At 41.2% G+C, this 12,113-nt stretch overlaps 1 protein-coding gene across 2 annotated transcripts; it reads left to right on the top strand.

Annotated features, from left to right (window-relative positions):
* Positions 1 to 1,588: 1,588 nt before the first annotated feature.
* gtse1 (G-2 and S-phase expressed 1) lies at positions 1,589 to 10,529 on the top strand. 2 transcript variants are annotated; one of them, XM_047595533.1, is made up of 12 exons: positions 1,596 to 1,684; positions 1,900 to 1,973; positions 2,062 to 2,119; positions 3,999 to 4,644; positions 5,442 to 5,600; positions 6,576 to 6,714; positions 6,871 to 7,263; positions 7,702 to 7,756; positions 7,986 to 8,207; positions 8,355 to 8,583; positions 9,595 to 9,711; positions 10,212 to 10,529. In XM_047595533.1, exons 2-12 carry the CDS (start codon positions 1,952 to 1,954, stop codon positions 10,296 to 10,298), a joined length of 2,127 nt encoding a protein of 708 aa, XP_047451489.1. In that variant the 5' UTR covers positions 1,596 to 1,684; positions 1,900 to 1,951; the 3' UTR covers positions 10,299 to 10,529. The 2 variants fall into 2 exon arrangements, with proteins under 2 accessions (XP_047451488.1, XP_047451489.1); XM_047595532.1 differs by having other exon boundaries at positions 1,589 to 1,973.
* The last annotated feature ends 1,584 nt before the right edge of the window (positions 10,530 to 12,113 follow it).

Genomic DNA, 12,113 nt, shown 5'->3' with positions numbered 1-12,113 from the left:
CAGTGATTTGTAAGCCGTTGTAATTGCAAAAAAAAAAAAAAAAAGGCAAGGTGAAACGAAAGCCAAAGATGTTGTCTCCTGAGCATGTAGTCAGAATTTAAATTTGGGATTTTTAAAAATATTTGCTAATATTTAATTTCATCAAAATCAAGTAGTAATTCACAACAGTAACAACAATTTGAAAAAAACTGTAGAGCTATTAAAAAGTAAAAATAATATTGTTTCCTGACAAACATATTTTTAGAATTAATTCGTAATATCATTCTACAAATAATAATAACAATAATTTGGGGGATTAGCACATACAACATACCAACAACTTCAGTCATGGAAGTGACACAGAAAAACACGTACATGATAGTAACAGAAAACAAACCTGTAGCTGTGCTCTTGCATTGACCTCAAAATGGTGGAGGATGCTGAATAACAGCCTATATACAGTCAATGATAAGAGCCAATAAAGCTGCCTCACAGTTGACAACAGCGCCCCCTGGTGAGCTCTTGGTAACTGCCCAGTTCAACCACAATGAAAAGATCCAAAGATGAGCTGCTTGTTTGTCTGTTTGTCTCTGACTTAACAGAGCTGATAGAAACCCTCAGTTATCCTTGAATGATACAGCCTCCCATCATGTTTGAGTGTTTATTAGAGGTGGTTTTAAACAGAGTGTCTCAACACTAATATATTTGTGAAGGTTTTCAGTCATCCGACTCAGAATATCCTAAAAACAAAGCCAAAACAAAGTCAGTTGGACTTGGCTCAGTTGAAGACAGTTCACCTCTCTGTTTCTCAGTGACTATTGGGAGTTTATTTGGAGACCTGTGGGTGGTGTCTACCTGGGACTCACATGACTGGGGTCTGTAAACAAAGAGATGCCTGTAGTCAGAAGATGTTGTTCAGGTTGACAATGGTTCTCTAATGACACATTAACGTCCAAAAACTCCACACTCAGGGTGTGAAGGCTGGCGAAAGGTTTTGGGTTCATATGTTAAGATGTGTGGCTGATAAATGTCTCACTCCACCTCCCATGTTCAGAGATGGATTTACAGTTTAACATAAATGGCTTCTTTTACTCTTCTTTACAAATTGCTTTCTTATGGGCATTAATATTATAGTAAGTACTTTTTACAGCTGTTGTAGGTTAGTTGATCACTGGCTTTTCAGCGATTCATACATTATTGTTGACTATCAGTTACACAAAAAGCAAAAAGAAAGATACATTTGAAATAAATAAAATTGAAATAAAACAATTAAAAAAACATTATCTAATAAAATAAAAAAGAAGGCAAAAAATGCACAGAATTATCTTATGAACAAATGTACAAAAATAGTGGGCAAAACAGTGACCATTATTATTTAAAACCATTAACTTGAGAGTGTGAAAGTGGAATATACGTTGTTTGGATGAATGATTAATGATTCAATGTATTAAATCTATGGACTGTATATGATCCCGTACGCAGTCCATTATTAAACCCATATACTTGATTTAATTCACTTTTGACTCCAGACCCCATAATTCCCATCAAACTTCCGCCCTGCAAGTTTAACCAATAGTTGAGTGCGCCCGAGTCATGTGACCAGCGGCGCAGAAGATTTGAATTGCTTGTGACGTTGTGTACTGTTTTCGTGTCGCAGTTTGAATGCGGAGCAGAAAATATTTGGGACTTTTCGGAGGAATTGGCGGTTTGTGTTTTGACTAAAATACGAAGCGACTCCGTGAAAGTCCCGCGAGCCGCTTAATTCACATTTAAGTTCTTAGTTTAAAGCTACTAACCGTTTCTGTGAGCTAAACCCCTAACGGACTAGCAGGCCGACTACAGTTAACCTTCAAACTCAGGCTCACGCCAATAGTCATTGTTGGTGTTGCATTGCGACGGTACTTTCATGTCAAACCCTAGTGTAAGGCCGAAGGTGTGATCTGGATCCCAGAGGATAAGACTCAACAGCGGAATGGATTGTGAAGCTCACAGCGGTAAGTTAACACTGGCCTCTAGTCAACATCTCCACCGTGTCCATGTTTCATTACTTGGTCTGTTAACCACGCTCGTGTCTCTGAGCAGATGTGTTCTTCCTGCCTGATGAGAAGTTTGACTTCGATGTTTCCATGTCCCCTGCCAGGTAAGAAAGAAATAAAGGCTTATGTCAAATTCAGTGTGAAGAACTGCCTGAACCAGAATCACAAAAAACGCACTCTGGTCCCAGTGTTTTTAGCCTTTATACCGCTTATGCCCCTGTGTACTGTCCAGTAGGATCTACTATTGATCAGAGGAAAGCATCGTTAACAGTCTGCTCCAATTGTTGTTTCTATTGAGTGATCTGCTGACATTTGTGTGTGTACTTGTTTGATGCCCTAACATTTGTCTTTACTTCATTCTTAGCAGGTTTACAGTTTGAAGTAGTGTCTTTCAATCATAGTCATGTGCCTAGATGAACAGGTTGTTCTACTTCTAAAGAATCCTTTCTGATCTTTGAATTGTCAGGCACAAAATCCTCAATGCAAACTTTTAACAGTAGCATTTGATATTAATTAGTTGGAGAATTTGCATATTGACACTATCCACCCATTGCAACGCTCTCCAGAGAAACATAAAGAGATAGTTGAATACTGAAATGAATGTAAGAGTAGATGACATCCTCTTGCTTTGACTCGCTTAGCGACATCTTTGGTTGTTTTCAGACACTTTTGTTAGTGATTTCACACGACATTAAAAGTGAATTTTAGCTTGAAGTGTAGACTTCACTTTTAAATTTGAACATATATTTGCTTTTGGAAACTGTGTGTATCCCTAGTAGCTCTCAATGCATGTAAACGGGCCATCCTTAGGCCCCCCGAACGAACCTAACGCATCAGAGAGGTAGTGGGAGCATTAGGAGTGGGCAAATAAACATACGTGCAAATGTGCACATGCATGACACATTCTAAGGGCTTAGACTTTCACAGAAGACAACTCTAGCAAAAGATCATCACCAGTGCAGTGATAAACACTCTCCAGGAAATAGGAATGTCATTATCCCAGTCTACCACAAGGAGATTTCACAAAAGAAAATAGCTGGATTAACCACAAAGTGCCACAAGAATAGAAAGACCAGATTGCAACAAAAAAACGGTTAAAAGGGCTGAATTATCATTCTTTGGATGGATAAACCTGGACCAAAATGACAGGAAGTATGGAGAAAGCTTGGAACAGCTCATGACCCAGAGCATCCAGCGTCCTATAGAAATTACAGTGGAAATAGTGTCATGCATGGGGGTGCATTTACAGTGTCTAGTGTTGTAGAAAAATGCAAATGCAAACAATTTCACAATTTCTCTGGTGTGTTGTCCTGTGTCACATGAGTCACATGATGACATGACTTAAAATGTGATGCCTCTTATAGTCACTAGACCAGTCATAAAATCTCTTGTTCAAATCCAGACTCATATTATCCTATGAAATAGTAATTCAATAAAAACAATTGCAAAAGACATATATATATATATATATATATATATATATATATCATCTTTGTTATACAAAGTTTTTAAATTTATGTACTGTATGTACTGTTTCTGATCAGTATTCCTGCTGTGGTCTTAGCCATTGCACCAAAATTTTATTTGGATGAAAATCTAAATGACAAAAAAACGTCTAAGTCAAATTTCACTTATTCTGATGGACCCTATGAAAATGATAATGAGGGCGTCTGCCGGGTATGATTGGAATGACTGTCCAGTGAGTGAAGCTAAGCTTAGGGTTCTCCTTGTCTCCATATGGTCACTCCTTATTTCAAAGACACCAATATAGTTTAAATTCCATACTCAGACTTTGAAAGCAGTTGTCTTCTATGTCACCATGGCTGCATCCATCTTTTATAGGGAGTCTGTCTGTCTATTTCAAATGTTGTGTCTGGACATGAGATCTGTAATTTAGATGTCTTAAATTTTTGAATTCACTCTATCGTCCCCGTTGTCAGCTGTTTGTGTTCCTCTCAGCCTTGATGTCTCTGTGCTCTGCAGCTCCACTGGCGATGATGATGAGGTATTTGTTGGTCCCGTCAGCCACAAGGAGAGGTGTGTTTCCGTTTGTCTGACGTCTCAGCTCGAGGATGGTGATGGTGATGTGCGAGTGAGCTGGAGTCCACTGACCGGGGATCAGCTGGAGGCTGTGTGTCAGGAAGCCCACAGATTAGCCAACGATCTGAAGAGCAGCGAGACTCACACTGAGGACTGTGATACAACCACTGGGACCACTGACACTACGACTGAGAGAGAGGAGTTTGTCCAGGATGCAGAGGCCAAGCTAGGTATGCTGGGTCAGACTGCCAGCGTACTTAGCCCCATTAAACGACAGACCTTCTGCGTACAGGACAGTCCCATGAAGCAGCTGCCACCAACCATCCGGCGTTACCTGCTGAGAGGGAGCACCTCCAATATATCTCTGTCCACCCGCTCTGCTGCTACCACAGCTCCATCCACCCGCTCAACTAGAAACAGCACCTCCAGCCCTGTCGCTGGGCCCAAGGCTCAGTCCAGGACAGCACTGCGAGGGAAGGCGGCCCTGGGTTCTGCTGCTGTGCTACCGAGCAAGCCGGCAGCACCGAGAACTTCCTGTTCAGCCAGTAAGAGCAGAGTGGAGAAAACCAGACTGCAACAACCAAGCAAAGTAAGTCCATGATGAAGGTGCAGGTTTCTTCTTGTATTATTGTATTTCCATTGTCTTAGAACTGCGATGTATTTTCTGTAAAGGCTTTTATTTAATATTTGAGGGAGCACTTAAAACAAACCAAGTTTACAATTTCTATATGAAGAGAGACTATAATTCTGTCTCTTTCCATGTTTCTTATTAGCTTTGGAAACTCAGTCTGAAGTAATAGTTGAATTTTTGATGCAGTGTATTTATTTGCTTTGTGCGGACAAGATAAAAAGGTGGATGCCATTGTCATATCCACTCTGGCATGCCTGTGAAAAAATGACTGTGTTTGAGCCTGGGGGATCTGTAGAGTAGTGGTTAGAGGGGCAGCTTGAGGCCAAAGGGTCCCAGGATCACCTCCCGCCCTGTCAGCAGGAACATAATTTCCCATCGGGGATCAATACAGTATCAATTGTTAGCAATTATTATTTGATTTCAAGTAGTTCTTGTCAGGGGACAAGAACTACTTGTCCACAGATATTTCCAGTGGGGAAATGGGCAGATTAAGGTAATGAAGTCTCACATCCTGATATTCCATTGAGATTTAACCACACCCTAAATGCCATCCAAACTTATGGAAAAAGTTAATGGATGGACCTTGAATTATTTATGGGGAGACAAACACTTTTTCACACAGAGCCATATAGGAAAGGTTTTTTCCCCTCAATAATAAAAACCTTCATTTAAAAACTACATTTTGTGTTTACTTGTGTAATCTTTGTCAGTGACAATGTGATTATTACTTTTTTGTCTTTTTATTTTTGTTTTAGGTGGCGGGTTGGAGACGGAGCCCATCCGTTGGTCCTTCCAGTAGAGCAGAATCCTATGAGGATCTGCTCTCTGATTCGGCCAGTGTGGCCTCTGACATCAGCGACTCCTCTCTCAACTCCAGCCTGTTGGGGAAACGCACTCTTGGTCTGCCCACTAAGGTAACGCACATCTGGTTATACAGGACTTGTGCTTGGGCCAAGGAAACTGCGGCCATGTACAGTTTTATTCCAAACAAACGAGTAAGTCCTAGAGTTGGGCCCTAGACACACAGAACTGAGGTGAAAGAACCACGGCAACCACCACCTCTGTCTAGGTTAAAAAGTTGGACCTGAACACACTGGAAAGACCACATCCAACAAGCATGTAACTTCTGCACTTGCAAAAGAAGAAATAAGTACCATCCATGCCAGTAGATTAGTTTTTCTCATTCAAAAGTGAACACCGGCAGAGCTACTACTGCAGATAAACAAACCTCCATACAGCGCTTTGTCGTTTAACAGCCATTCAGAGAGATCTTACCTACAGACTCCACTGCAAACGAAACAGGCTCAAATAGCCCAGAAGCTACGGACATGGCTCATTAATATTAATGTTCTTATAAATGGAAGAAGAAGAAGAGTAGATGTTTTGGGTAAAAACCTTCTGTGGAAGTTCTGCTGTAGCTAGACTGTGATAATTGCAGTTCTCCAACATCAATGGCCTTGTTCAGACCTTGCATCAATATCCATCCTGGGCAATCTGATCTCAGGTTATCGGATTCCACAGGATGAATGTTAATGGCAGGTCTGAATGGGGGACCTTCGTTTTCAGATCACTCTTGGTCCTAGGAAGCAGCTTCAAGATAAACTACTCCATCACCTGGACTGTACTGTGCCTGTATCAAACCGTGAAATACACGTTGCTCTGTACATCAAATGTTGGTAAAAGTAACAATAACGGGCATTCTTTACATAATATTAACAATATTTGTTTTTTCATATTGATTTATGATTATCATGAGATGACAAAGGCATCATGACACGATACATTCTGCGAATAACACTGATATTATACTTAACTGCAGCCCAAGACATTTACCAAAACTGATCATGGTTGGAATTAACAGAGTAAAAATAAAACATTTACTCCAACAGAGTGCTGGAGTGAGAAACCTGTCTGGTGTGAAAGCTCCGCCCCCACAGAGCAGGAGGATGACTGACAGGAAGAACACATCCTCATCATCATCCTCTGTGTCCAGCTTCAACTCCACTCTGTCTCTATCCCCAACTAAAGGTACGCTAACTGCTAAGAGCTAACAGGAGGCCATAGTTATATCCATAATCTTTGCTGACAAATGAAACCTTTGAGCTAGCTAACTATGCTGCAAACCGCCTGCTCTCATCTTCCCATCAGAATGTGCTGCAGTATACGTGTCTGGTCTTCTTGCAGGTAAACTGAACTCTTCTCTAAACCGGAGTGTGAGTGGTTCCACTGGCCCCGCCCCCAGCAGCATCAGCAGACAGACCAATCACAGCAGACCTCGACGTTCCACTGTCTACACTGCTGCAGAGCCAGTGGCTTCCTCTGTCGGTCGCCGCTCTTTGTCTACCCAAGTCAAGAAGCTGTCTGACGCAGAGCTCGTCAAAGCCACCAGGTCCACTCCTCTGAAGAGAGGAAGAGCTGAGGTCACGCCCCTCCAGCCAACACCCAACAAGAGGACTGCCTCCATTCCCAGCGTCTCCTCAAGCCGTCTGCAGAGCGGACTGAAGGCCAAACCTAAACCTGAGGCTCTGGTCCTACCGACACCCAGCACAGGAGGCAAAGGAGTCCAGAATGCAGATGGTGAGAGAAGCTGAGGATCTCACAGCTCTCAGTTTAATGTTCACTCAGTCTTTAAATCTAACATGCTTCAGTATGTGAGGGGTTTAGTTAGGGGACTGATTATACATATTTTGGATACATTAATCCAGGCACAGGAGGATATAGTCCAGAAACAAAACCCCCTCTTGAATCCAGATCTCAGTTAGTGCAGCCATCAGCTGCTCCACATGATGGCGGTGGTGTGTCAAACAACTCTCTGGGGGTATTTGTGAGTCCTGCCATATTATTGTTGTGGATACAGAACCTGTGGATGTTTGATAAATTCATTTAATGCCTCTTTACATTGCAAATGTGACTTAATATTTTCTCACATTGATTCTAAAACTAACCTCTAACCTCTCTTCTACTGTACGTTTCTTCTGTTTAATCCGTCTCCTTCTGTACATATGTCATCTCCAGATGTTTCAAAGGTGTTGAGGCCAAAGAGGCTGATGTCAAGTAGCAGCAAGGACAGGTAGATGAAACACTCCACCTCTATGCTCTCCACTCTCACTGTAAATGTTATTGTAAGCCGTGCTTTTGGTTATTCATAAAATACTTTAAATTACCAGATGAATTAGTTCATTTATCAATTATTGCTCATTCAGTTTTGGGCCTAAAGTCATGTTATTGGGGTTTTATTTCTACCTACCATTAATCTTCTGACAGAACAGAAGTATCATTAGCACTTTCCTCTCTTATAGTCTTCCACAGAAGCCGTCTGCTGGTCCCCTGACGCCCTCCAACAGCTGTAAGTCACTTCAGATAAAGGCACGGCGCCCCTCTGCCCTCCCAACCCCGGTGAGGAGGAGGACCTCGGCCATCCCCACTCCTACACCCTCCAACCAAACTCGAACTCTCAGGACGCCAGCCATCTGTGCTCCTGAGCCCACCCTCACCTTAGCCACAGATCAGTACTGTTGTAGGTGAGATGCTTTACACTGCCATACATCTGCCAGTAGCTAATCTTCTCTGACCTCTGAGTGGTTGGTGCTACTCCATGTGTCCCAGTGGCCACCATGACACGTAATGCTACAATTTCACTCTTGTTTTTCTTTTTGTTTTTAATGTAGTCCTGTCTCCAGAGATATACAGGGGGAGGAGGGGCTTTCTGAAGCCCCCATCGTCCAACCCTTCTGTCTGGAGGAGGAGGAGTCTGTTGCTGTCCCACCTTCCAACACTCCGCAACCCGAACAATCGGAGAGCATGGACACTGGGGAACTGAGTCAGAGCCAATCTGTGCCCAGCAAAAACCTGATTGAACTGGAGACTACAGAAGAGAGCAACTTCAAGACGCAGGAGGTAAGAGGTCAAAAATACATGATGAGTAGTTAAATGTTTGCCTTGAAACATGAAATGTTACATTTGCTAAAAATGACAGCAAAGCCTAGAGAAGGAGGTGATGAGCTACCGGACTGTAGTTGGACAAGTGTCACATACGTGGCACTATACTGAGTTGAAGAACAGAGCAGCAAAAGCTTACGAATGAATTTATATATGCATCTGGATGACACATACATACAGCATATACACATGATAAAAGCAAGATACTAGGTCAAGACTGATACAGGAGAGATTGATATCAGGTCAATCCTCAGGTGTGCTGTGGGAAATTATCCAGTTTCACTTAATTGGTCAGAAAATGATTGGTTATTTGGTACAAACAATTAGTCTTCGTCTATGCCAGTGATGCATAGTGACAGGCAGAGCAATTAAATTACAACTAAATACTCTTGGAGTAACATGGAGCTTTATTGAGAGAAACCACAAAGATGACTGAGAGAGCTCTCAAAGCTACTGTAGCTACCAAGTGTCTAAATTCATCACCAAATTAAAACAGCTACACACCATAGCAGAGACAATAAAACTACGTGCTTGGAAATAAGTTGGGCTGCTGTGAAAACTAAACAAAACAAAAGGAGAGCTGTTGCAGACACTGCGTCTTTCTTCAATTCCTGAGTACATCGGCTTTGTGTTCAGCTAAACAGGCCAGATTTCACAAGTAAATTGTGATATTTCTGTGACATTTTTATTTGGTGGTGTGCAGTGGGATGTGTACATTGCATTTATGTGTGGATGAAGAGGTCAGGAATGAACAGGTTGGTGGGACTAAGATCACAGATGAGCAACATCTATTTCCAGGCTGGAGACACTTGGCCTAACCTCTCTATCCCACCTCTCCACTTTAAAGACCAACCCTATAAGTTGAGCTTTTCTGCCTCCGAACCAAAAATAGGGGTTATCCTCATTTTCCGTTGAGTGTGATCAGCTGAATCCCTCACAGAACTTCATCGTTCTCCGTTTTCTCCTCAGGTTCTCCTGCTGGATCTTCCAGCTCCAACTCTGCAGCCTCAAGAGAAACTGCTCATTGACTTGACCAACACCCCTGACCTGGTCCGGACCAGCAGTAAGACCTGCACCACCACTCAGGTAAGTGTCCTCCATCTGGGTACATCATCCCTGCTGGTCCACGTTGGTCAACATGGAATCCAACCTCTATCAAGCTGAGTCTCTTGTCAGCTTAAAGTTCAGGGACTTTTTTAAAACCACATTAACTGACATATTGATGATGATGATTTATATAATCGTATAATGGTAAAGTAAAGTTACCAATCCTGAGAAAGCAGGATTCATAATTTAATTTGTAACTGAGTTTTCAGAAACCATATGAGTAGCTAGTAAAGGGCGAAGGGCTTTGGAGTTTTAAATAACGGAGGCTGGAAACGTCCACTCTTCAACAACATTAAACCGAGCATTTTAGGTGTTGAGAGTTTTAAAAGAGATAATAAAGGCACAACCCACAACATAGACTCTAATGAAACTAGAGAACACTGGTCATTGTAGATGTTTGGTCTCTCCCTTTGTTCGACCTGACATGAACACAGATGATATTAAATTATATTAACATGATTTTGTGTTCGTTTCATCAGCTGATAGACCTGAGCTCTCCACTTATTAAATGGAGTCCAGATGACAAGAGGGAGAACAATGCACCACTCATCAACCTGTCTTTCTGATCTGCATCATCCTGAAGACCTGCATCTCTGCTGTTTACTGTCGTCAGAAAGCCAGAATTCATTAGATTTCAGTGAGTTTTAATCAGTGTAGACTTGATTGAAGCAGAGCATTATGTTTTAAATGATGAAAATACCCCAAGATTGCTGAAGATTTTCTGCACAAGTTTACTTTAATTGTCTAAATCTTGCTGCTGTTCTTAACGTCTGAATAAATGTTTTTAATGTCACTATGTGTGCTGCTGACCTCAGTTGTAAATATTTCTCGGTTTCACTCAGAAGACCATCCTGTGTTAATACCACTGACTATATGAAGATGAGCCTTCATGTTATCACTCGTACTATTCCTGAAGAGCGGTTTGAAGCTCAATACATTAACGTAAGCAGCTGGTGAGGGCTCCCACCTGTCACTCAAGGCAGGTTGTTCTCCTTGTTTTGTAATTACTTAGAATATCAGAAGCAGCCTGCCAACTGTATATACACAGCTGCACAGTCTGACTTCAGAAATGGTCAATAAGTTGTCATTCTGGTGATTTGGGGCTCTTTTTTATGGTTCCAGCTTTTGTGCTGCTCAATTTTTGTGCAGCAAAAACAAAAAAAAGCCCGTTTCCTGCTTCTAACATCAGAATCAGCTGGCCAAGTATGTGTGCACATACAAGGAATTTGACTCGGGTCAATTTGCTCAGTGGTACAAGAAAAGCGCTTAACTAAGCATAAGAAAAATAAAAAAAACTACAACATAAATTAGACTTTCAAAATGAAATAATAGAAGCAGATATGTACAATGAACTTGAACCGCAGTATGTACTTTTAATGAGAGTTATTGTGGGAATGGCCATGCACACTGACTGAGTTCGTCAGAGCGACAGCCCGAGGGTACCCAGACTTCTCAAATCTGCACTGGATTATCCTACAGGGGCTAAACATTCATTATAACACAGTCTGATTTGTGAAACCTTTATTCTGTTTGTGAAAATGTAATAAAGGCTAATTTTTATGTTTATGTAATAAATGTGCTTGTATCACATTTTCACAAATAGAATAAAGGTGTGTTATAATGAATCTCCAGGGTCTGTAGACTAATCCTGTCCAGGTTTGAGAAGTCTAGGCATAGTGGATCTGGTCTAATAAGGTCTGGACGTATCAAACAAAAACAGTGAAAACTCCCCTTTAGCATTTCATAAATAAAACAAATGCTTCACAAATACAGTAGTGGATGTCAACAAAGTTGGTGTCTTGTGTAAAAATGTCTATAAAAAAATGTTTTCACATCAAAAAGTATCACAACAAAATGAAAAACAGTTGCACAGCACGGTCAGTTAATTTCCCCTTAACTTTCCCTGAAAGTGCCGAATCGGAAGTGTCATGCGAGATTGGGCAAAAAGTGGGTTATCAGATCAAATCAAGGGCATGATCCACACGAACTAGTATGGATTTGATTAGGTGGATTAGCCTCAGTTTTAGTTCATTTCAGTTATGAGAAATGTATTTAACGTTAAAAGTTTTACTGAGAAGTAACATTAGACATCAGAATCAGAAAAAAATGTATTTATCCCCGAAGGGCAATTAGGAGGGCGAAGAGCAGTAAAACATAAAATAAAACTGTAAAACAGCAGATAAGGTATGACAAATAAATAAATAAAATAAAGTGAGGCACGGTTAAACAAAAAACAAAAAAAACTATAAAATTTTAAAGTGACATGGTAGTTAAAGTGTCAAAGTAGTATTGCACAAGAGGTAGTATTGCACATGTGATATTGTGTTACACTCAAGTGTAACACAGGAGGACTTAACCTATTGTGACCGTCCTATAGTTCT

The sequence above is a fragment of the Mugil cephalus genome, chromosome 10 (genome assembly GCF_022458985.1).
Source record: "Mugil cephalus isolate CIBA_MC_2020 chromosome 10, CIBA_Mcephalus_1.1, whole genome shotgun sequence".
NCBI lineage: Eukaryota > Metazoa > Chordata > Actinopteri > Mugiliformes > Mugilidae > Mugil > Mugil cephalus.
Note: the sequence above shows the minus strand (reverse complement) of the source record. Positions and strands in the feature narration are given on the sequence as shown.

What these genes read in the sequence shown, in the direction of transcription:
- gtse1 (XM_047595532.1), top strand. Translation starts at nt 1,952, where the DNA reads ATGGATTGTGAAGCTCACAGCG. An exon ending in GTTTCCATGTCCCCTGCCAG is followed by an intron (nt 2,120 to 3,998) that starts GTAAGAAAGAAA and finishes TGTGCTCTGCAG; the next exon opens with CTCCACTGGCGATGATGATG. An exon ending in AGACCTGCACCACCACTCAG is followed by an intron (nt 9,712 to 10,211) that starts GTAAGTGTCCTC and finishes TCGTTTCATCAG; the next exon opens with CTGATAGACCTGAGCTCTCC.